Source organism: Schistocerca gregaria, chromosome 8 (assembly GCF_023897955.1).
Source record: "Schistocerca gregaria isolate iqSchGreg1 chromosome 8, iqSchGreg1.2, whole genome shotgun sequence".
Classification (NCBI taxonomy): Eukaryota; Metazoa; Arthropoda; class Insecta; order Orthoptera; family Acrididae; genus Schistocerca; species Schistocerca gregaria.
The window spans coordinates 368,928,818-368,954,486 of NC_064927.1; the positions used below are offsets into that span (position 1 = coordinate 368,928,818).

Genomic DNA, 25,669 nt, shown 5'->3' on the forward strand with positions numbered 1-25,669 from the left:
CAGGTCACAGATTAGCCAGTCAAGCGCAAAAGAATTGCTGTATTTGAAACAGTAAAAGGAGCGGTGAAGAGTGGGCTTATATCCAGAAATAAGAACTTTCACAGTGAGGCCTTTGGGGGTAACTCCTAGGCACAAGCATGGTTGAGGGAACAGCATATGGGATATCAGTTTGTTGAGTGCAGAAGCATGTTTTCAAAAGGACTGAAAATGATGTGTGATGAGAGTCATCTTGACTTAAGAGGAGCGTTTGGAGCATTACATATAGTGGGCATGGTATAACAAAAATAAATAAATAAATAAATAAATAAATGAACCAGAGTAGAGGGGAAGAATTTTAGAAAAAAAGATGCAAAAAGGAAGAAACAAAAAACTCAGAAAAATCAAAATCATAGAAAAACTCAAAAGAAAATTGTGAGACCAGACAAGACCTTGAAAGATGTAATGAATGGGCAAGATGAGGCAGCAGTTCATGATAAAATTGGAAAATATGATAAGAACTCTAACGCAACTTTTCTCACAGAGCGTCAAATACACACTTCTGTTCACACTAAACCTAAGAACAAAAAATACTTAAATTTTGACATTCCCTCCCACACAGACTTAGCATTCGAGGCAAACAGATGCCAACTGTTAACACCAGGACATAACCAGTCTGACATCTGTCTTTATTGGATGTGATGATACCACCAACCTAATTGAAAAGTAGATACGGCTGATCCCTCCAACAAAAAACCTACGTGTACAGGTATACCTACTCAGTTCTATCCTAGTGTTGAATACATTATCCTATTACTTTGACAGGACTATAATTCCTAAAATCGTTCCCTGAAATGAGGCCCTCTCTCATCTTCCATGTAAGTTTACAGATTTTCAAATCTCATCCAGTGCAGATACAATCACTCTTCCCTTCCTATCCTGCCCAGTAAAGTCATTCCCGTACCAAGAATCTGAGCAAATTTTCTGTAACTTGTCAAATTTCCTAAACCTCACTAGTCCTTTTCCTTCGTTCCTCTTCCTTCCACTTCAACGCTTCTGCTGGAACAAGGCGCCATTTCTTCGAAGCTTGCACATTTCCACATCTTATGCGTTGTCTCCTGCCACCACTTGATAATATTGGTAACTGACAGTGAATGCTGAAATTGAATTTTGACTTTTTTCTCAACTCAGAGTAGTGTATAATCTTAAAATAACAGCTGATATAAAGTCTAAACAACTATGGTTCTAGACATGACATCAAACAAACTATAATACAGATTTAGTCACCAGCCTGACATTTCCAGATACTTTTGCACAACCTATGATACAGAATCTGGTATCTTTTTGAGAAATAAAACACTCTTTTCACACATGTAAATCAACACAGCATCCGATAGCTATTGATCTGACCTAGGCCCCACCTGTCTAACAGATCATGCGGTCACCTCCACATAATAGTAAAAATAATATTCAATAAATATTGAAAGCAGTATTCTCAGTGTTATGTTTTACTGCCAAAACACATTTGTGTGATGTCACATGTCCTGTGTTGAGACTGGCTGATAGAAACAAACCGAGCAGTCATGATGCTGATTAATGTGTTGGTGAGGCTGAAGATCCGAATTTGGTGATTTTCATATTTATACTAGTGTAGTACAACAAAATGCAGTTCAATTGAGCAACATATTAAAGATCTTCCCAAACAACACAATTTTAGGTACAATCTGCTGCGCAAAAATATTGGAAAATCAAGTGTTGTATGTAAAACATTATCTGTATTCCAATTTGTAAATTAAGATAGTGTCATTAGTGCAGGACAATGAATTACTTATGATTGCACCAGCAGGACTAAGAAATATGAAGGGACTAACACTTTCACACATAGACAACACTGAAATGCTTTGCACCGTACCTACAAATTAAGTCAACAACTCATATAGCCATAGATCCAGTTAGTAAATTTGAGTTCACATTTCTTGTTTTAACCACTGGATGTAAGGAACTCTATTAATGCTGACATGGTAGAGACTCTTGTGTGTATCTTTCCTATCTAAAATGGCAGGTCTCCACTGTTTACAGTATTAGGAAGGGGTGGAAATCCCTTCATAATTCAGTGGTAATTTCCAGAACAGCAGGACAAGAGTGTTCTGTGCTCAAATTTAGACTTAGGCCCTTGTTTTCCCACTGTAGTGAAGTATGGAGGGAGCCGTGGTATTAAGTTTCAGAAGAAAGTCTTTCAACAGTGTATGTTTGCAAAGTTTGATTTTCTTTATCTGATTAGATTTAAGAGATTCAATATAAATAATTTCTTTTTTAACAATGTAAATAAATGTGACCTGTAACATGAATAGAAATAATGTAATTAATAGGTATGCTTTCATTTTCAGTTAAACACTGAAAAACAATGAAATAAGTCCAAAATAGGAACACACAGCACTTTAAAAATAAGCCATAAGAACACAAATATTGCACCAAAAACAGCGAAAATAACACCAAAATTGGCATTAAACAACGTCGGAACTTGACATAAAATGAAACCATTTTTCCTGTCACTACATACATGGTATAAATCTGGTATTGCTATTTTCAGCTTCATATCAGGCAGTGCAAAACAACCCAGAAAATTAGTATTATACTGAAGATAAGATAGGCTTGAATATTCTAGAAATGTTCTTGCGTTTCTTCTGCAACAAGATCAAAGACAATGATAAGAACTGAAGTGTGACATTACTCAAGGACAACTAACAAATTAAAACAGTTATCTCCATTAACTGTTTCTTAAAAGTGAGCTGTTTTAGTTATATTCTGAAACCAGTTTATAAAATAAAAATATGTGTGGATGTGTTAATGAGAAAGATAACCTAAAACAACCATGCAGGTGGAGGGGAAGGTGAGGGGGAGGGGGGGAACCCCACCTTTTGCTGCTGTTGTCCACTGAACGTGACCTTGACTTCGACCGCGAATGGCTGGAGTGCGATCGTGATCTGGATGGTGAGCTGGTATGTGAGCGTGACCTCGACCTAGAGGCTGACCTGGATCTTGTCTTCGGCCGGGGTCCACCCGCAAGGCTCATCAGCTTCGCCTGCAGGCTTGACACTGGCCTGGAAACCCCACCCACTCAACACGTTTATCATCTTAGCCAACATGGATGTGAGGTCCAAATTTATGACTGATCAATTACAAGTCAAAATGAACACATTAATTTCCTTTTCATCTTCCAGTGGTAAAGCATTTGACAATGATCACGTGAACATTGCAAAAAATGTAATACAAAACATTAGAGTACAAGTTTTACATTAAGGATGGTTGGGGAAAAAGCAGGAAGAGAAACAGAATGATGAGCCCAATTTCACAAAAAATACACACATCAAAAATGTTTTGCATCACCTCAGTTCCAAAACCTGTACAGAAAATTGGAACACAGATCAACATAAACGCCATTTCCACCCTTTTTATAGCTCATGAAGACCACACATCGCATGTTGTACCACCATACAGTGAGACCTTCGGAGGTGGTGGTCTAGACTGCTGTACAGACCGGTACCTCTAATGCCCAGCAGCACATCCTCTTGCATTGACGCATGCCTGTATTCATCGTGGCATACTATCCGCAAGTTCATCAAGGCACTGTTGGTCCAGATTGTCCCACTCCTCAACGACGATTCGGCGTAGATCCCTAAGAGTGGTTGGTGGGTCACGTCATCCATAAACTGCCCTTTTCAATCTACCCCAGGCATGTTCGATACGATTCATGTCTGGAGAGCATACTGGCCACTATTTAAGCGATGTCGTTATCCTTAAGTAAGTTATTCACAAGATGCGTATCGATGGGGGCGCGAATTGTCACCCATGAAGATGAATACCTCACCAATATGCTGCCTATATGGTTGCACTAGGGGTCGTATCATACAGCCGTTACGGCGCCTTCCATGACCATCAGCGGCGTACATTGGTCCCACATAATGCTACCTCAAAACAGCAGGGAACCTCCACCATGCTGCACTCACTGGACGATGTGCCTAAGCGTTCAGCCTGATTGGGTTGCCTCCAAACACATCTCCGATGATTGTCTGGTTGAAGGCATATACGACACTCATCGATGAAGAAAACATGGCGTCAATCCTGAACGGTCTATTTGGTGTGTTGTTGGGCCTATGTGTACCGTGCTGCATGGTGGTGTGGTTGCAAAGATGGACCTCGCCATTAATTTTGGGAGTGAAGTTGCACATCACACATCCTATCGTGCACAGTTTGAGTCGTAAAATGATGTCCTGTGGCTGCATGAAAAGCATTATTCAATATGGTGGCATTGCTGTCAGGGTACCTCCAAGAGATAATCTATAGGTAGCAGTCATCCACAGCAGTAGCAGCCCTTGGATGGCCTGAGTGAACCATGTCATCGACAGTTCCTGTCTCTCTGTATCTCCCCCATGTCCAAACAACATCGCTTTGGTTCACTCCAAGACACTCTGACTCTTCCCTTGTTGAGAGCCCTTCCTAGCACAAAGTAACAATGCGGCCGCGATTGAACAGCAATACTGATCGTCTAGGCATGCTTGAACTACAAACAACACGAGCCGTGTACCTCCTTCCTGGTGGAATGACTGGAACTGATAGGCTGTTGGACCCCCTCCGCCTAATAGGCACTGTGCATGCATGGTTGTTTACATCTTTGGGAAGGTTTAGTGACATCTTTGAACAGTGAAAGGGACAGTGTCTGTGATATAATATCCACAGTCAACGTCTAGGGAAACCAGGGTGATGAAAAACTTTTTTTGACGTATGCAGTAACTCACTCGCTTCCTTACAAGCATACACATCTGTGTGCACATGCATGCACAAATTCCACGCCATTTAGCGGTAGATAACAGCAAAGACATTTTCGGAACAGTAACCTTTTTTCACACAATGTTATCAGAATGGAAGCTCCAGGAAGTGCAGGTGCTGGACAATAACTTGCTGCACATCACTCACTCTGATGCACACAATAAAACAATACTTTTTTACTATCCATAATGTTTCAATAGTTTGTTGCTTGTACAGCATTTGGTTTGACAAAGATGTTGTTGTTGTTGTCTTCAGTCCTGAGACTGGTTTGATGCAGCTCTCCATGCTACTCTATCCTGTGCAAGCTGCTTCATCTCCCAGTACCTACTGCAACCTACATCCTTCTGAATCTGCTTAGTGTACTCATCTCTCGGTCTCCCTCTACGATTTTTACCCTCCACGCTGCCCTCCAATGCTAAATTTGTGATCCCTTGATGCCTCAAAACATGTCCTACCAACCGATCCCTTCTTCTAGTCAAGTTGTGCCACAAACTTCTCTTCTCCCCAATCCTATTCAATACCTCCTCATTAGTTACGTGATCTATCCACCTTATCTTCAGTATTCTTCTGTAGAACCACATTTCGAAAGCTTCTATTCTCTTCTTGTCCAAACTAGTTATCGTCCATGTTTCACTTCCATACATGGCTACACTCCAAACAAATACTTTCAGAAACGACTTCCTGATACATAAATCTATATTCGATGTTAACAAATTTCTCTTCTTCAGAAACGCTTTCCTTGCCATTGCCAGTCTACATTTTATATCCTCCCTACTTCGACCATCATCAGTTATTTTACTTCCTAAATAGCAAAACTCCTTTACTACTTTAAGTGTCTCATTTCCTAATCTAATTCCCTCAGCATCACCCGATTTAATTTGACTACATTCCATTATCCTCGTTTTGCTTTTGTTAATGTTCATCTTATATCCTCCTTTCAAGACACTGTCCATTCCGTTCAACTGCTCTTCCAAGTCCTTTGCCGTCTCTGACAGAATTACAATGTCATCGGCGAACCTCAAAGTTTTTACTTCGTCTCCATGAATTTTAATACCTACTCCAAATTTTTCTTTTGTTTCCTTTACTGCTTGCTCAATATACAGATTGAATAACATCGGGGAGAGGCTACAACCCTGTCTCACTCCTTTCCCAACCACTGCTTCCCTTTCATGCCCCTCGACTCTTATTACTGCCATCTGGTTTCTGTACAAATTATAAATAGCCTTTCGCTCCCTGTATTTTACCCCTGCCACCTTTAGAATTTGAAAAAGAGTATTCCAGTCAACATTGTCAAAAGCTTTCTCTAAGTCTACAAATGCTAGAAACGTAGGTTTGCCTTTTCTTAATCTTTCTTCTAAGATAAGTCGTAAGGTCAGTATTGCCTCACGTGTTCCAACATTTCGACGGAATCCAAACTGATCCTCCCCGAGGTCTGCATCTACCAGTTTTTCCATTCGTCTGTAAAGAATTCGCGTTAGTATTTTGCAGCCGTGGCTTATTAAACTGATAGTTCGGTAATTTTCACATCTGGCAGCACCTGCTTTCTTTGGGATTGGAATTATTATATTCTTCTTGAAGTCTGAGGGTATTTCGCCTGTCTCGTACATCTTGCTCACCAGCTGGTAGAGTTTTGTCATGACTGGCTCTCCCAAGGCCGTCAGTAGTTCTAATGGAATGTTGTCTACTCCGGGGGCCTTGTTTCGACTCAGGTCTTTCAGTGCTCTGTCAAACTCTTCACGCAGTATCGTATCTCCCATTTCGTCTTCATCTACATCCTCTTCTATTTCCATAATATTGTCCTCAAGTACATCGCCCTTGTATAAACCTTCTATATACTCCTTCCACCTTTCTGCCTTCCCTTCTTTGCTTAGAACTGGGCTGCCATATGAGCTCTTGATATTCATACACGTGGTTCTCTTCTCTCCAAAGGTCTCTTTAATTTTCCTGTAGGCAGTATCTATCTTACCCCTAGTGAGATAAGCTTCTACATCCTTACATTTGTCCTCTAGCCATCCCTGTTTAGCCATTTTGCACTTCCTTTCGATCTCATTTTTGAGACGTTTGTATTCCTTTTTGCCTGCTTCATTTACTGCATTTTTATATTTTCTCCTTTCATCAATTAAATTCAATATTTCTTCTGTTACCGAAAGATTTCTAGCAGCCCTCGTCTTTGTACCTACTTGATCCTCTGCTGCCTTCACTACTACATCCCTCAGAGCTACCCATTCTTCTTCTACTGTATTTCTTTCCCCTATTCCTGTCAATTGTTCCCTTATGCTCTCTCTGAAACTCTGTACAACCTCTGGTTCTTTCAGTTTATCCAGGTCCCATCTCCTTAATTTCCCACATTTTTGCAGTTTCTTCAGTTTTAATCTACAGGTCATAACCAATAGATTGTGGTCAGAGTTCACATCTGCCCCTGGAAATGTCTTACAACTTAAAACCTGGTTTCTAAATCTCTGTCTTACCATTATATAATCTATCTGATACCTTTTAGTATCACCAGGGTTCTTCCACGTATACAACCTTCTTTCATGATTCTTAAACCAAGTGTTAGCTATGATTAAGTTGTGCTCTGTGCAAAATTCTATTAGGCGGCTTCCTCTTTCATTTCTTAGCCCCAATCCATATTCACCTACTATGTTTCCTTCTCTCCCTTTTCCTACACTCGAATTCCAGTCACCCATTACTATTAAATTTTCGTCTCCCTTCACTATCTGAATAATTTCTTTTATTTCATCGTACATTTCTTCAATTTCTTCATCATCTGCAGAGCTAGTTGGCATATAAACTTGTACTACTGTAGTAGGTGTGGGCTTCGTATCTATCTTGGCCACAATAATGCGTTCACTATGCTGTTTGTAGTAGCTTACCCGCATTCCTATTTTCCTATTCATTATTAAACCTACTCCTGCATTACCCCTATTTGATTTTGTGTTTATAACCCTGTAGTCACCTGACCAGAAGTCTTGTTCCTCCTGCCACCGAACTTCACTAATTCCCACTATATCTAACTTTAACCTATCCATTTCCCTTTTTAAATTTTCTAACCTACCTGCCCGATTAAGGGATCTGACATTCCACGCTCCGATCCGTAGAACGCCAGTTTTCTTTCTCCTGATAACGACATCCTCCTGAGTAGTCCCCGCCCGGAGATCCGAATGGGGGACTATTTTACCTCCGGAATATTTTACCCAAGAGGATGCCATCATCATTTAATCATACAGTAAAGCTGCATGTCCTCGGGAAAAATTACGGCTGTAGTTTCCCCTTGCTTTCAGCCGTTCGCAGTACCAGCACAGCAAGGCCGTTTTGGTTAATGTTGCAAGGCCAGATCAGTCAATCATCCAGACTGTTGCCCCTGCAACTACTGAAAAGGCTGCTGCCCCTCTTCAGGAACCACACGTTTGTCTGGCCTCTCAACAGATACCCCTCCGTTGTGGTTGCACCTACGGTACGGCTATCTGTATCGCTGAGGCACGCAAGCCTCCCCACCAACGGCAAGGTCCATGGTTCATGGGTACACAATCTTGATTTGAAACAATAGCGTGTTAGTTCACCCCACTATTTTGTCTTCATCTTAGTGTAACAGGTGAAAATGTCAGCAGAGCTTAAAAGTCAGCACATCCTAACAGGCCAGGTAAAAGGATAATACACCTACAGAAATAAAGTTACTAAATACAGTAATATGTATTTACATAGAGAGTTTGTCTAAATCATATTGTGGTTATTACTCCTTAAGGTGCATTTTGGCCATAGCTGACATTAGACAAAAAGAAAGCAATGATAAGTGCAGACTCACTGTCATGTATAGTACATCAGTTGATGTGATGAACTGTATCTATGGTTCAGTATTAGTTTGATCTGATGATGGGTAGGCATCTAAAATTGTAGCATCAATTTTTTGTGACACTCAGATCTATTTTTGATGAAATTCATGTCTTAGTTTTTGCTTGTTTGTAAATCATTAGACGTACAAATTTAAAAAGCTGTCATGTTATGTGCCTGAAGATAAAGCCTCCTCCGTGCATTGGAAGTGACTGTTAAAAACAATAAATAAATAAAATTACAAAATTGGAAACATATTTTTTTGCTTTTGCAAAAACTTCAATAGCTTTTTTTTATGAAGCAGTCTTTCCTTGTTTTCTTCTTTTGGCTCTGTTTAAAGCTTTCAATAAATGTTTAGGTCAAAAATTAGCGACATTTTGTCGCCAGTAAACAGATTGCAGCTCTGATTTAAGGTGTTTCTTTGATATTATTTTTGTGTTCCCAATTAACTCAGTAATTATAAAATTTGCAGAATATTGATTTCTACTTTTCGTGGCCACTTGTAACCACCCAATCCATGCTTAACAATTCTACAGATAAAATCGACAAGATACCTAGTGTGAAATTATAACTGAAAATAACTGTAATTGAATGTTAAGGAAAGATTCGGAGTGGTCAAAGTAAGTCAACAGGTTTTGTTTTTGGGCAGCTTCAGTCCAGACTGCAGAAATTATAAACTGGCAGTCGGTCACAAGCATAAATAAACTAGTTCTGACAGCCAGAGGGGATGCCCATAGGAATTGCCAACCCCTTCTCATGTTAATAGGGTTGCAATTGAACTCCATGATAGACCATGATTAGTCTTTTCACTCATTTAAAAATAGGAAATCAAAACAACAAGCAACACACAACACAAAGGTTTCAGTAACATTTATCACACAGTTGATTCCATAGGAAGGCAATGTTGTTAATGTTGTAGTTCACGCCAGACCTATTTGGCCGATTTGCAATCCGAAACACCCACCACTTCAAACTGCCACATTAAAGTATGTGCATGCTCTAGGTTCACATGGGGCTACAAAAACTGGATTTTGTAAACCTATTTTCCAATCCCACTTCTGGTTTGTCATGGAAACACTCCAATATTTATGATAGAAATGTGGCTTTCTAGTTGCCAAATTTCAACTTACATAATCAATTTTCACCCCCACATAATCACACAACTGTTTCTGAAACATGTTTGGATTGTCAGATTATGTCTTGTTGACAAACATTTTTGGGTAATGCAGACAGAGTGACTTTTTGTGCAGTGAAGAAGTAGAAATATTAGACTCGGTATGGAAAAAAAAAAAAAAGTCGACCTTTGGGCTGACTAAATCAGAAACTGGAAGAGCTGATTTCCAGATGCAATATTTGACCTGTCATGAGAAATTATCTCAACCCTTAACACGTTAACAGAGCAGCAAAAAACAGATTTCAGAATTCATTTTCATCTTCCAGAAGTTAATTAACATGATTATACTAACTTTTGAACTTTGCATAGCAGACAAAGATATACATTTTTTTGCTCTAAAAGCAGAATTCCACAGAGGCAACACTAAGCAACATGTTGCCCTGAGTTACACCCTACATGTTGCTTACTGCTGGCAACTTTTAGTGTGCAACTTCAAGCCATGCTTCAAAGTTGCTGTTGTGCAGAAAACATGGCACATTGTGTTGTACATAGCAGGTTGACTGTACTATGTGCCTCAGTCAATTACACATCAAGTTGGCTCTGAGCACTATGGGACTTAAAATCTGAGGTCATCAGTCCCCTAGAACTTAGAACTACTTAAACCTAACTAACCTCAGGACATCACACACATATATGCCCAAGGCAGGATTCGAACCTGCAACCATTGTGGCCGCGCGGTTCCAGACTGAAACGACTAGAACCACTCTGCCACTGCAGCCGGCAGAAGCAACATCAAAATAGTTCACAGTGCCAACACAAATGATAGAAGCAGCTGCTTTCTTGGTTCTAACCTTGAGTAACAGAAGTAAAAGAAGAAAACAAAGATGATGCAGAATGTAACTATTTATTGGTGGTTAAGAATCTTATTTTTGTAGGGAACTGGTGCATCTGTGGAACTTCGAGAAATTCTACATTGACAGTAACTACTTTAAGGCAATACTGGCTGATGTGAGGTTGTAACTGAAAAGATATTTAGCTACAGGTCATAGCTATCTTTCATTGAAGTACATACTCTGCACTTCAGAATGAAGTATTTAAGAATTGTGCCCTGAGTATGCACAGCTATAATGCTTGTTCTACATGATTTAGACATGGAAGTAGGTAAACAGAGTAGTCATTCCAAACTGTTGCTTGTATGTAGTACACTTTTGATATCAAAACAACATGATAAGAGCAAGCATTGTTTGAAATTAAGTACTTTAATAGTTTCTAATTTTTAAGGGGGGTAGGACATCAAACGGGCCGACTTTGAGCAGGAGAGGCACCACAGAACATTTCCACTGTCTATACTTTTGCAAATAAATTCATAAAACTTTAACACCATGACCGGGAAGGATTCAGGATTCATACACATAGCAGTCGAAGCTCAAAAACGAAACAAAAAACTTTTTTTTTACATGTGAAATTTCATCATTTTTTTCACTTACTACTGGCTTCATTTGTTGCTATAGGTACACTTTTCTTCCTAAGTAAGAGAGATTCTTTGATGACTTTTGCACAGCATACAAACCATAGTTACAGGTGTATGAAACTCTAGAATTTATTTAATTTATGAAAAAATGAATGAACTGTTACATTTTAAACTTCATGTTTAGAAAAGATTCAAGTTTTATAGTTAATTATCTCAATTTTTCCACAGTTTTTTAATAGATTTGGAAAATTCTAGAGTTTCATACACCTGTAACTACTGTTTGTATGCTATGAAAAATTCATCGCAGAATCTCTCTTACTTAGGAAGAAAAGTGTACCTATAGTAACAAATGCAGCCAGTAATAAGTGAAAAAATGATGAAATTTCACATGTAAAAAAGGTATTTTGCTACATTTTTGAACTTCCACTGCGATGAGTGTGAGTCCTCAATCCTTCCTCGCCATGGTGACAAAGTTTTATGAATTTATTTGTAAAAGTATAGACAGTAGAAATTAAAATGTCCTGTTGTGACTCTCCTGCCCCAAGTCAGCCCATTTGACGTCCTACCACCCTTAATACCATTCATTTCATATTGTAGCATATCTGAATACACTGATAAGCCAAAACATTATGACCACTGTCCACCGCAATGTTAGATGCTGCCTAGTGGCACTGCGGGAACACGATGCAGTAAAGAACGTTGTAAGCACAGCAGACACAGACAGGTGACCACCTCAGGAAAGGTATGGACTGCAAATGGGGAACTCCACTGACATACGTGACTCTGACAAATGACAGATTATTGTTACACAGAGCATGTGAACAAGTGTCTAAAAAATGGTGAACCTGGTCAAATGTTCATGTGCTACTGTCATGAGCATCTACGGAAAGAGGTATCACTAGGTATTAAATGGTAGGACACCCATGGCATTTCACAGAATGTGGGGTTCGGAGGGTTGCCTGCTCTGTAAAGCAGGATAGATGATAAAACTGTACCATCTCCGCCGGAAGAGCATAGCGTTCACACACACGTAAGCATTTTGAAGCACAGTGTTGAACATGGATCTCTGCAGCAGACAACCCCTACATTATTCACATACTGACACGACGACATTGTCAATTACTATTGCAGTGAGCATGGGATGATCGGAATTCAACTATCAATCAATGGAAACATACGGGCTCTTCAGATGAATCATATGTTTGCTGTACTAGGTCAAGGGTCACTGCCACAAATGCCATCATTGAGGTGAATGATGGCTTGAAAAGTGCACCACGCAATGGATGTAGGCATATGGGGGCATTATTATGCTATGGGAGATATTCTCCTGTGCTTGCATGGGACTTGTGGCAGTAATCGAAGACATGCTGACAGCTGTGAAACACCTGCAGCTCTTCATGCTTGATTTCTTCCCCGATGGCAATGTCATCTTTCAGCAATGTAATTGTCCATGTCTTGGAGCCATAACTGTGCTACAGTGGTTAGAGGAGCATTATAGTGAACTCGCGTTGATATCTCTGTAACCAAATTAACCTAATGTAAATGCTATGGAATCACCTAATGTAAATGCTATGGAACCTATCTGGATCGCTATTGGTCACCATCACTGTAAGCACAAATCAGCGGCCCATTATTTATGCAAATTGTACGACCTATGCGTAGACATCTAATGCCACATACCTGCACAAAACTACTAACAAACTGTTGAAACCCTGATATGCAGAATAAATGATTATTTTATTCCAGAGGAGGAAAAACAACCTATTAAGCAGGTGGTCATAATGTTCTGGCTCAGCAGTGTGTAATGATTTGAGGCTCTTACAATCAGACCTGGCCAGCACTCCAAAAGTAGAACCCTCTGGACGATGTTCTATTGTTCGAGCACAGAAATCAAAGTGAATCAATGCAGTAGGGCATAGTTCTCTTCTGCTGCCTTATTTGTTTACTGCAGTCACAATCTCTCCTGAATAATTCCGGGTGACTGGTTCTTGGCGTAACACACCTACTGACCATAAATACCATTACTGCAGTGATAATATTGTTGCTGTGTTCTTTAGCCTGAAGACTAGTTTGTAGTATGTCAAAACTGTGGAATTAAATGCACACGCCACCTGTTATGTGCATAAGACTATGCAGTACTGGCATATTACAAAGACCCTGATGGATTACCCCTTATTTTCCTCCTTGTTTAGGAGATGCACCACTTTTCTTTAACTGTAGCAGTTTCTTACATTTAAAATGGAATGCAGCCCATAAATTCTTGCTTTCCTTATTCACTCGGAGAAAATAATACCAGATTTTTTCAGTAAGCTGCTCCAGCTGTGTTGTTCTTAATTTACTGTCTTTGTAATCACTACTTTTCATGCTCCGAAACTCTCACTAATAATAATGATCTCCAATAACAGAAACCAATTTGTCAATCGTTAATCCAATGTCAAATGCAATACAACGCACAAATCCAACTGGCAGCTGGTGACACAAGACGACAAGTCCCTTCTTGTTGAGAGTTGCATGCAGCTGGCATGGTTTGCCTACTGCAGTACACTATAATGTTGCATGTGGTGCACTGCCGTGTGTTGCAAAAGTGGAACTACTCCTCGTCGTGTGCGCCACAGTTCCATGGCATGTAATGCCCTCTTGCGAGGTCCCACCAGCTGAGTACTATATTGTATTACATGGTGTGTATTGAAACCATTCAGCCACCCACAATTCACATTGCACCACAGCAAGTGCACTGATACATCATTGCATCCAAGTACTTTTTATTTTGCAAACACATTTTTATGCACATTACCTTTCCAAATTTGGCTTAACCAGATAATATGCAAATCTAGTAATCGACAATTCATTACATTTACAAAATTTATATGCAGGTAACAAAGCTATTTCAAACTCTCTCTCATACAACAGTTCATGCAGTGACAATTCACTTTGAAACAGCATTTATTGGGTAATTTTGCATTTCCACATTTCGAGGCAGAATTTGCATTCGTCGCAAAGTGCAAATTTTTCATGACGCTAGTGGTGAGAGGCAAAACACATTATCAGAAAAAATTAACACACTGTTATCCAAACAAGCTGTCTGCAAGTGCTAATAATGCTCAATGAGTTCTGCAACAATGTTGTATCTCACCTAGTGAATTGTCTTGTGGCTAGACAATGTTATAGCTGGAAGATGAAGGGTGCATATCATTACCACTGATTTTACAGAGTGAGTCACTGCCTATATAATGACATAAGTCAACTAAAAATAGTATCCATACAGTGAAGCATGGCAATTGTTAATAACTTCTGAAAGAAAGCCTTTAAAAACCATGATTATTGGCAATATCTGGAATTCCAGGAGAGTATTGACAAAAAATCTAGGATGTTACACCAGGGGATGCTGACAGCTAGGGACAGGAAAAAATCACATTAATAATGACAAGTAATTTGAAACTGATTGTTTTTAGAGACATAACATGGATCTGGCTGTATTTACAAAATGTTGCAAAGTTTGGTATTTTCCCCATTCCAGTACAGACATGTAAATGAGAAGACAGTGAGTACCAATAATGGTAACTGATCACTATTTAATGTTGGAATTGGATCTGCATTCTCTCTCTCTCTCTCTCTCTCTCTCTCTCTCTCAAGTTTGAGGTACACATGTAACCTTGAAATGGCCATTTATATGCCACTTAAGAATAATATCCATTGATAAATTTCTTGGCCTTTTTATATAATAATTCATAGCAAAAGCAACTAATTTTGGAGAGACTGCAGTACATCAACTGAACTGCATGTTTTTGTAGTATAAAAAGTACAAATGAAAACCAAGAAATAAGCCATATTTTGTTTCACGAATATATACCCCAACATGGCAACTGCTAAATTTGCTACTATCGGCCAATCTCACCTCTGACTATGTTACACATCAAGCTTCATGCTCCAGAACATTAAATTGATAGTCTCAGTCTCAGTACCCTGTTGTAACACCAGAAACATGTTTTCATGATGTCATATCTCCTCTGGTGTTATTGTAAGTCAATCAAACAGTCACCATGTTGATTTCTTGTTTATCTAAGATACTGAATTCAGCAGTGTTTGCAATTCTTATTGTGAACTAAGAAAACAAAGAATTTAATTGAAGCACCATACTAAAGAAGACATACTCCAAAAGGTAGTTTTAACATTTCGGTTAAGTGTTGATGGTTTAGAAGCTTAATGTCTCCACAGAGAATTTTGAAGTTATGATAATGCTTTCTGTTGAAGGACTTTCAACACTGCGACTGAACGTAGTTATTCGTTCTATAACATTCTATTTTATAGGTTTAACTCAAAAGTTTCTTTTTCCAAGAAGAAAAGTAAACTGGAATGTGCGACGATGATGATGATAACAACAACAACAACAACAACGGCAACAACAATTATTAATAAAGTGATGGCTCTACTTTCATTTTCAACCAAACACCTAGACAATGAAATATGACAAAAATATAGAAAATAATTGAAACATGAGCAGTCAAAAAATAATACTGAAACTGCTGAAAAATAATACTGATTCCAGCAAATATCTCCCATAGCCTATTTCTGCACCAAGAATAGCCTTTGTGGATAAACCCAATTACCCAATGAAGTATTACTATAAGACATACTAATACAAAATTGAGTCAAAACAAAATGACATTTGATATTCAGCAGTAATTATCCTGACAGTGGTGATGGTTTAGTTGGATGTTCTATACAGTCTTGACAATACATTGATGACATGAAACAAGTCATTTTAGCAGCTATGTAAGACAAGTGATCTATACTCCCAAACAAAGAGAGGTCTTATTTAACATTATTAACTAAAATTTTGAAATACGTACACCTAGTGTCGCTCCTTACATTAGTCAAGAGTATTTTCTCTGGTGTTTCGGCTGAATATATTTGCAGTTTCGTTATTGCAATGTGTAGCTGGAGTCAGTCCAAACAAATATTGCACATCATATCTTTCACACGGCACCAAGTGTTAGTGTGTTTCTTTCTCTCCAAAAGTGTTTGTTTTTTTCCCCATTATGAGCGAAATTATTTATAAAGTGGGATTTTTCGTCCTGCATTGAAATGACAGTACCAAATTAATCTATAGTGATATTTATTTTATCACTATGTATTAAAATGGACAGTAACACACTAAGAACAACCAGTAGTCCAACAGTGAATCACATAATGACCTGCCCCGAGCTGGCTGCTACAGCCATACAGCAGCGCTATGCAGTCTTGGCTGAACTATTGGTTATTCTTCAGGTTTTAATGTTACTATTACTATATATTGATACAACAGAATGCACACTAGATTAATTTGGTAATGCTCTACCTAACGAGTACATAAAATTTCATTTTAAATCAATTTTGTTTCTAATGGGAAACAAACTGATGCTTTCCACTGACAATGCGAGTCTTAAGAAAGATTCACGGAGCAATATTTGTTGGGGCTGATGCTAGTATTTTATTGTGACTGCAAGCTACAAAAATTTTATACAGTTCTTTTGCACAATTTAACTTGCCAGTTTCTAAAAAGATTTCTATGGAATAGAGGGTTGCCCAGAACCAACTCAAGTTTGGGTCATTTTAATTTGCCTTTTTTTCAGTGCTGAACTGTCAGAATCTGCACACTTATGTCACCCACAAATTTACAAGGATCCCATGTAAGAAGAAAGTGACTTGAAAATCTTTGGAACAGATAAACGGTCTTGGTTGTGAAACAAGCTTTATTATTTTATGTTTCGCCAATAACAAATTTCACGTTGTGTAAGGCATCTTCAGATTGGCTGGCGTAACAGCTGTTATTAAACACATATGCTGCCATCCATCCAAATCCCTTAGATTTCAAACACCGCTGTCAATATTTTAAGAGCATTGTGTGATGACCTAATACAATACTGTGTTGAGTACAAGGGAAGTCACGTTTAAACTGCATAAAAAAAACAGCCTCAGTAGGTAGTTGCCCTTGTCGAGTTTTAAGACTTTTGCGCAATGCCCTTGTAGATTATGTGGCGCAATCCAAAGGACACCTGAATGGCATCAGGCCCACAGAAATGCACGAAAAAATGTGAACGTGTCAGAAATACAATTGTGCATGTTCTGGCCCTGCACAGAGTCGGAGATAAAAGTATACCATTGTCCATGTTCTGGCTGTGCACATTTAGATCAAAAGTAAAAATAGGTTTATATTTTTTACCTTCAATCTTTGTGTTTTCACACTAATTAGTGTATTGTCACCTTTCACTGTCGGTCCTACTCCCTCAGGTTTCTTCTTGTTCCCCCATACTTCATATGTTCCATTCTTTTTAAGATTTTCCCACATATTTCTGCATTTTCCGTGAATTTTTTCCACATATTTCTACATTATCTACATATTTTTACACATTTTTATCCTCTGCCGTGGATCCTTTATCCTTCCATCTGGGACAACACAGAAAAGTTTCATTATCCCTTGCTAGAACCCAGTCCCACATACTGTTCCTGTGTTGCTTGGTTTCTGGAATCCCCAAAAAAAGGCCTTACCATCAAACTACCCATCTCCAGCTGCATCCCTTCCTTCTGCAATAACCTCCATCTGTTCAGATTCTGCCAGTCCTTAAGCCCTAACCAACTTAGTCCTGCAGAACCATGTGAAACAAGCCCAAACCTCCTTGGAATACTTCCTCTTCATCCTTTAACATTCTTCTGCCAGGCAAATTGCCGTACCCCATCTCTCACACGGAAACACTTTTCTTTCAGGAAATAGAACAGCATGGACAATGCATCTCTACAACATGTTCAGCTCTGACTCCCACCTTGAACTACCACAGTCAACTACTTCTGCAACAGCCTCCAAACCTCCCCCACATCCCATCTTAGTTTACAACCCTGACCTTGCAGACCTACTACTTTTACCACACCCTCCAAACCTCCGTCCCACCACCATAGAGAATCCAGAAACTAAACAGACCTGGACCACAGTTATGAACCTCTCCTCTGAAAGCCTCAGTCCCACGGAAGTGTCAGTCTTTTCCAGAGGCCTTACCTTTTCCCTCATTCCCAAATTAAATCATGCTGGACTTGTTAAAGACCACCTCTTCTACTGCTCCCTAAAACGGAAACACTTTCATCACCAATACTGCCAATCAGACTCAGCCCAAAACCAATTTTGAACCCTGCCTGACTCAGTTCACTCTTCCATCCAAACATGATCCACCGCCACTACCCCCAAATCACCCCATTAACCTTTCAAAATTTCTTAATCTTGATCCAAGCCTCACCATAATTCCCCAAACCCCTCAACATGCAAGCTAACCTTACATTCACAAAACAAATTGGAATCCACCATCTAAAATCCGATCCTGACCTTACAATCTGATATGACAAAGGCTCCACCACTGTGGTTTTGAACCACAAGAATTACCTAGTGGAAGGGCTCCACCAGCTGTCAGATTCATCCACCAATAAACCCTGCCACAGTGACCCCATTCCACCAGAATCTCTCGTCTCTCCCCAAACCCTTAGGCCCATCCTAGAACCTCTCCAGAACCTCGCCCCGGAATATGTACTCCTCACTTCTACCAATCCCCACAGTCCCACCTTCTACATGCTTCCTGAAGTCCATAAATCCAACTATCCACGACAACCATTGTGGCAGGTTACTTTGACCCCCACGGAGCGCATCTCCAGTGTCTTAGACCAATACCGGGTGTACATGAAGTCCAGGAACACTTCCAATTATTTACTGCACAAGAACTAAACATTGTACAAATGTCATACATATTGTGTTTTGAAGAGAAACTCCAAAAGTCTTTTTTACAAACATTCAATATGCGACCCATGAGTGACCTGGCAGATGTCAATACACAATCAAATTCTTACCATACCCGTCCCAGGGTGGCATCATCGACTGTGGCAGTCACTTCCCGTATTCTCTCCCAGAGCCCTGCTGCATCACGTGGTAGGGGCGGTACATACACTAGATCTTTAATGTGTCCCCACAAAAAAAGGTAGACGGACTGATATCTGGTAATCGGGGAGGCCATTTCATGACACAGCTGTCCCCTTCCGGAGCACGGCCATGTTTGCAACTAGCACTGAGTATCGGAAAATTACCAAACTATGCTGTGGCGGTGTACGCAGGGGGAAAAAAAGCTTCAAAATGACATATGTATGATATCTGTACAATATTTGGTACTTGTGCAATAAATAATTGAAAGTGTTCCCAGACTTTATGTACACACTATCTTCACAGCCTATTATCCACAACCTACCCTCCAAAACAGAGGACATTGACCATTTCCTCCACCAACTCTCCACAGTTATTGTTCCTGCGCATCACTACTGATGCTACATATCTTTACACTAACATCCTAATGGCTCGTGACCTTACCATTATAGAAAACTACTTTTCCCATCGCACAATGGATCCCAAACCTACAACATCCTTCCTGGTCACAACGACCAACTATATTCTCGCCTACAATTACTTCACCTTTCAAGACATCACCTACAAACAAATGTATGGTATGGCAATCAGCACCCGCATGGCACCATTTTGGGCCTACCCACTCATGGGTCATCTAGAGGACTCCTTCCTTACAACTCAGTATCCCAAGTCCCTCACATGGCTCAGATTCACTTTTACATTTTCATGATCTGGCTCAAGGGTGTGTATATCCAATCCACATTCCTCCAAAACCTCAACATTATCTCCTCCTAAACCCAACAAGCCACCTTCCTTAATGTTGACCTACACTTCAACGATGGCTGCATCCGTACCTCCATCCATATCAAACCCAACAACCAGCAATGCATCCACTTCGACAGCTGTCACCCTTTCTATGTCAAGAAGTGCGTTCCGTATAGCCTAGCCACCTGGGGCTATCACATCAATAGTGACGAGCACAACACACCCTCAAAATATACCAAGGGACTCACTGATGCCTCCACAAACTGAAATTATCCTTCCACCCCTATACAGAAATAGATCTCCCATGCCGTACCCCACCAGTCACCCACTTCCTCCCAAAATTTCGCCATCCAGCAACAACGGAACATTCCTCTCATGACTCAGTATCATCCACAACTGTATCACCTTCTGATTGCACTTGCCTACACTCTCCCCACCATGTCCCTGTATGCTCACACAAACAGTGCTCTACTGTCTCCCACACCTACCTTGCTGTTTAGCAGCTTTTTGTTGTGCCTGTCTATTACTCAACAGCTTCTCTATATGGAGAGAGTAACACACTGTCCTTTTCATAATACTGTCATTACTACATCCTACATTTTCCAATGTTTGACATGGCAAGAGTTCATGAAGTACACCTGGAATGACAGGTCAGAAGTGATGTAAATTTTCTAAAGCAACATACATCCTTGAACAATCAAATGATATAGCAACTTTCCAGGCAAGTTGGAAATGTGGATATTATTAAATGTCTCATATCTATCAGAAGTCAGTTTGTCTTCCATCTTCAAATATAGACTTTGGGCAGCTGTTTTTACTTTAGAGTTAAGTGTTGATGGGCGGCATATATCATCGCAGAATAAAGCTTCCAAGCATTTATGATTCTTTCTTTTTGAATACTTCCAACAGTGCATGGTTTCAATGTTACTTTTTCTTTAACCAATTAGATTCAATACGACTTCTTTCTTTTCAAAAATGTAAGCAAATGTCATTTATGGTATCAACAAATATAGTGTAATTGATACGACATATTTTAATTTTCAATGTAATGCCGAAGAACACTGAGAAATGACCAAAGTTACTATTGAGACAGGTTTCCTGTCCCATTGGGCTTGAAATATTATTATACAGCCCTTTCAACTGTTGTGAATTGCCACACACATTGCATCACTCTTTGGGGAAACCCTATCCTGCAGAAAACATTCATTTGCATCAAACAATAATGTGACTACTTACCAAACACTAATGACGCCAACACATTATCAATATGCTATCACTAGAAAGATATAGCAAATATTGCAAGAATTATTTGATCTAAGATATTTATGCACAAATCAAGATGGTAGACACACCTCCAAAGTATTTAGGAAACCAACAACAGCAGATATTCTGATACACAGTGAATCTTGTCATCCGAACAGTTACACGCTCTATGACTTTTGCTGTCTGACAGACAGAGGACTTAAATCCTGATGAATGAGAAACACACAACCACTGAGCTACATGTCATAAAACAGCTAGCCAGAGCTAACTGTTGCCACAAAAACAATGAACAATTTAAATGTGAAGGAGAACGGCATGTAGAATACTAAAGCAGTCAAAACTCCATATTTCAGTAATGTTTCCCAGAAAATGGCTAGTATTTTCAAATCTTTTCTACTGCGATTTAAGCTAAGAACCAATTTGCAATATGAAATCGACAAATGTGAGTGCCGATATCTACATAATTCATGTAACACCTGTAATACGAGCCATGTAACTCACTTAAGTTCAAGTAGAAAAAACATAGGCATGCTTTTCAGTTCAGCTATCAGAGTCAGTTGTTGGTTGGTTGGTTGGTTGGTTTTGGGGTTTGATGGGGGCTAAACATCAAGGTCATCAGTCCCCTGTTCCAGACAGACATACTTGTAAAAGGCTTATACAGTAAAAGTGTAACCTCTGCACCCAGAGGGAGGGAACACCAATGGGTACAGATCTAAAATGAACACCGCAATAACACAAAATAGAGGAACTTAAAAGGAGCAGAGCAAATAGTTGACTACAGTAAAACAGACTACAGTGGTTGATGGATCAGGTAGAAGGTCAACCACTCAACTACAAACGAAGAACCTCCAGCTAGAAAGTGTTGATAGAGGTACCAACACAACTTGTTACCATACAAGACACTATTTTGGTATCCATGTCACAATTTAAAGTCGCTGGAGTGGGTGTAGCCTGAGAAATCACGCAAGAGCGCCCACACTAAGGTGAGTGATAAAAAACCAGCTGCACGGATAAAACATAAAACGGAGTCAGCTATAGAGGCAGCGTCACCTAGAATTAAAGGAAGTGCAGCTGGTAAATTAAAGGACTGCCGCAAGGGGGCTAAAAGGGGGCAGTCCATCAGAAGATGGACCACTGTCAGCCCTGCATCACAGCAACACTTGGGCAGGTTCTCACGGTGAGGAGATAGCTGTGGGTCAACCACGTATGTCCAATTCGGAGACGGCAGAGAACAACTGAATCCCTATGCGTGCTCCTCAAGGATGATTTCCATATGACCGTGGATGACTTTACCATGCGGAGCTTATTTGGCGTGTTCAAGACAGACCATTCAGAGCTCCAGACATTGCGGACCTGGCGATGTAGGGCTGACCGGAGATCTCTTTCCACGAAACCTAGCTCCAGGGGTGGCATAGTGGTGGCCTGTTTGGCCAACCGATCGACACGTTTATTTCCTGGAATGCCGATGTGGCCCGGGGTCCACACAAACGTCGCTGAATGGCCACACTCGGCGAGAGCAAAAACAGCATATTGAATACCGCACACCAAAGGGTCCTAAGAAAAACACTGGTCGAGTGCTTGCAATCCACTCAGGGAGTCACTGCATGACAAATGACTCCCCAGGGCAGGATAAAGAGCAACCAGCTCTGCAGTGAAAACACTGCTCCCACAAGGCAGAGAATGCTGCTCAACATAGTTGCCGTGGATGAGAGCAAAGCCAGTACGTCCATTGAGCACAGAACCATCGGTGTACACTACACCTGCATCGTGAAATGGGGCAAGAAGAGCCATGATTTGTTGACGAAGACTGGCAGATGGACAGGAGGACTTGGAGCCGCACGACAAATCCAAACAAAACTGCAAGCGATGGAGGGACCAAGGAGGGGTAGAAGAAGAGGGCTGGAAGGATGGAGGAAGGGGAAAGGACTCGAGTGACGAGAGAAAGGAACGAACGTGGACCGCGATTGGGAGACCTGACCTAGGCCACTGTCGTGATGATGGGAGTGCACAAGATGGAAAAAGGAGGCTGCGGTTTGGGTGGTTGCGCAAGGCATGGATGTGGGCGACGTAAGACGCAAGCAACTGTTGTCGGCGGAATCTTAGGGGAGGGATTCCAGCTTCTACAAGACGGCTAGTCACCGGACTAGTGTGGAAGGCACCTGTCACCACTCTGACACCACAATGGAGAATCAGGTCGAGGATCTGCAACATTGAAGGTGCTCCTGAGCCTTACACCATGCTCCCGTAGTCGAGACGGGACTGGATTAACGTCTTATAGAGCTGCAGGAGGATTGTTCGTGCAGCCCCCCAAACAGTGTGGCTGAGGCAGCGAAGGATGTTGAGGTGCCGCCAGCACCGTTGTTTAAGCTTGTGAAGATAAGGTGTCCAAGTGAGCTGAGCATCAAACAGCATGCCAAGAAAGCGAAGTGTCTCCTCAATACGAAGGAGTTCATTGGCAAGGTAGAGCTCTGGATGGAGGTGGACCGTTCGATGATGACAGAAATGCATCACTCGGTTCTTAGAGGCTGAGAACTGAAAACCATGGTTGGACGCCCAACAAGGTGCCTTACGGATAGCTTCCTGCAGCCGCTGTTCAGCGTCACTGAAGCTTGGGGAACTCTAATTAAGACAAAAGTCATCGGCATATAGAGGACCAGACCGAAGAGCCCATCGCAGCTGCAAGACCATTAATCGCCACCAAAACGAGGGGAACACTGAGAACCGAACCCTGCGGGACACCGTTCTCCTGAATTTGAGCAGAGCTAAAATAAGTGCCTACTCTAACCCGAAAGAAGCAATTGGAGAGAAAATTCCAGAGAAAAATCAGAAGTGGACCCCGTAAGCCCCATTCGTGCAGTGTAGCAAGGATATGGCGGCACCAGGTGGTATCATACGTCTTCCAAAGATTGAAGAAAACAGCAACGAGATGTTCTTGCCGAGTAAAAGCTGTACGAATAGCCGACTCTAGCGAGACTTAATTGTCTATCGCTGAGCAGCCCTGACGGAAGCCCCCATGTTGCTGGGCCAGGAGGCCCCGAGCTTCGAGGATCCACATGAGCCGCTGACTCACCATCCATTTCAGGAGTTTGCACATAACGTTGGTAAGACTGATAGGGTAATAGCTATCAACCACCAGCGGATCTGCACCAAGTTTCCGCACCAGGAGAGTCAGTTGCAGCCACACACACATCCCATGTTGGGAATTAATGAGGATCTCGCAATATTGCATATACAGGACAAAGGCAAGGAATTGTATCTGCTGACAATACACACAGTGTGGGAAACCATAATAGATTAAATGAACAGTTTACAAGTGATACAAATAACTTTTTTGGAACATTTGCAGATCATTTTTAATATCTGTTTATTATTTGGTGGTTTTACAGCCCTCTGTTCATGACGAGATTTGAATTTCTGGGCTACCCGGCATCTCTATTTCTTTCGTATTCTTTTTGGATTTCATGTTACATTCATGAAGTGCTCACTCAAATTAGGTCTACATGATGTAGTTTCCAGGACAATACACAGGCCATGTACACTATAGCTGGAGTCACGAATGAAGGCAGATGAGCTTAGGCTGCTTCTGCTCATCTATGTCATGCACTCTGTGGCAACCTATGGGTGTTAAGAAGTATTCCATCAGTGTTCCGCTGTGAATGTCATAGCCAATACAAGCATTAAAAATGACTGTAGAGAATTATCTAGTAAATTTTTATACCACTTCATCTACAGCTACAGCAATACTCTGCAAATCACACTTAAGTGCCTGGCAGAGGGTTCATAGAACCACCTTCACAATAATTTACTATTATTCCAATCTCAAACAGCGCATGGAAAAAACAAACACCTATATCTTTCGGTGCGAGCTCCGATTTCCCTTATTATGATGATCATTTCTCTATGTAGGGCAGCATCAACAAAACAATTTCACATTCAGAAGAGAAAGCTAGTGACTGAAATTTCGGTAGAACATTCCGCCCCAACGCAAAACATATTTGTTTTAATGATGTCCTCCCCAAATCTTTCAAATTTGACTGATTCATCTTGTAACGGAAGTTTAATGGATACCTTCTCGCATTCATGAGGATGACCTCACATTTTTCATTGTTTAAGGTCTATTACCAATTTCTACACCATAGAAGTATCTTGTTGCGAGGCGTCATGACTGATGGTGGTGGTGACAAATTCTGGATAAGCAAGCGAGAGATAATTTGCATACTTTCTTCAAGCTCAGAGTATGTGTATGCACTTGCCGCAAGCCATGGCGGGGAACTAGCAACAATGCAAATCCCTCCTTTGTCTTGAGCTTCATTAATCACCACCATTCCTGGATCAAACTGCAATAGCTGTTACTATGAAGCTGCCAGTATCCAGGACAACACATGAAACTTTATTTTAATTTATTGAATCTGTTTAGGGTTACCTGCACGTACATCGTAAGACGACACGGCTGCAAGGGAAATGGCCACATCAATTTTATAATTATTATTTTTATTGCTCTTGATTACACTTA

The 25,669-nt window shown here is 40.6% G+C and overlaps 1 protein-coding gene across 16 annotated transcripts in view; it reads right to left on the reverse strand.

Annotated features, from left to right (window-relative positions):
* LOC126285428 (serine/arginine repetitive matrix protein 1-like) overlaps positions 1–25,669 on the reverse strand; it is a 160,318-nt gene that overhangs the window by 84,213 nt on the left and 50,436 nt on the right. For 10 of the 16 annotated variants that reach the window (XM_049984801.1, XM_049984797.1, XM_049984795.1 and 7 more), the window contains one exon: positions 2,892–3,077. The exons of the other annotated variants lie outside the window; for them this stretch is intronic. In XM_049984801.1, the coding sequence (XP_049840758.1) occupies positions 2,892–3,077 (186 nt within the window). The remainder of the gene's footprint in view (positions 1–2,891; positions 3,078–25,669) is intronic. 16 annotated transcript variants of the gene reach the window in all.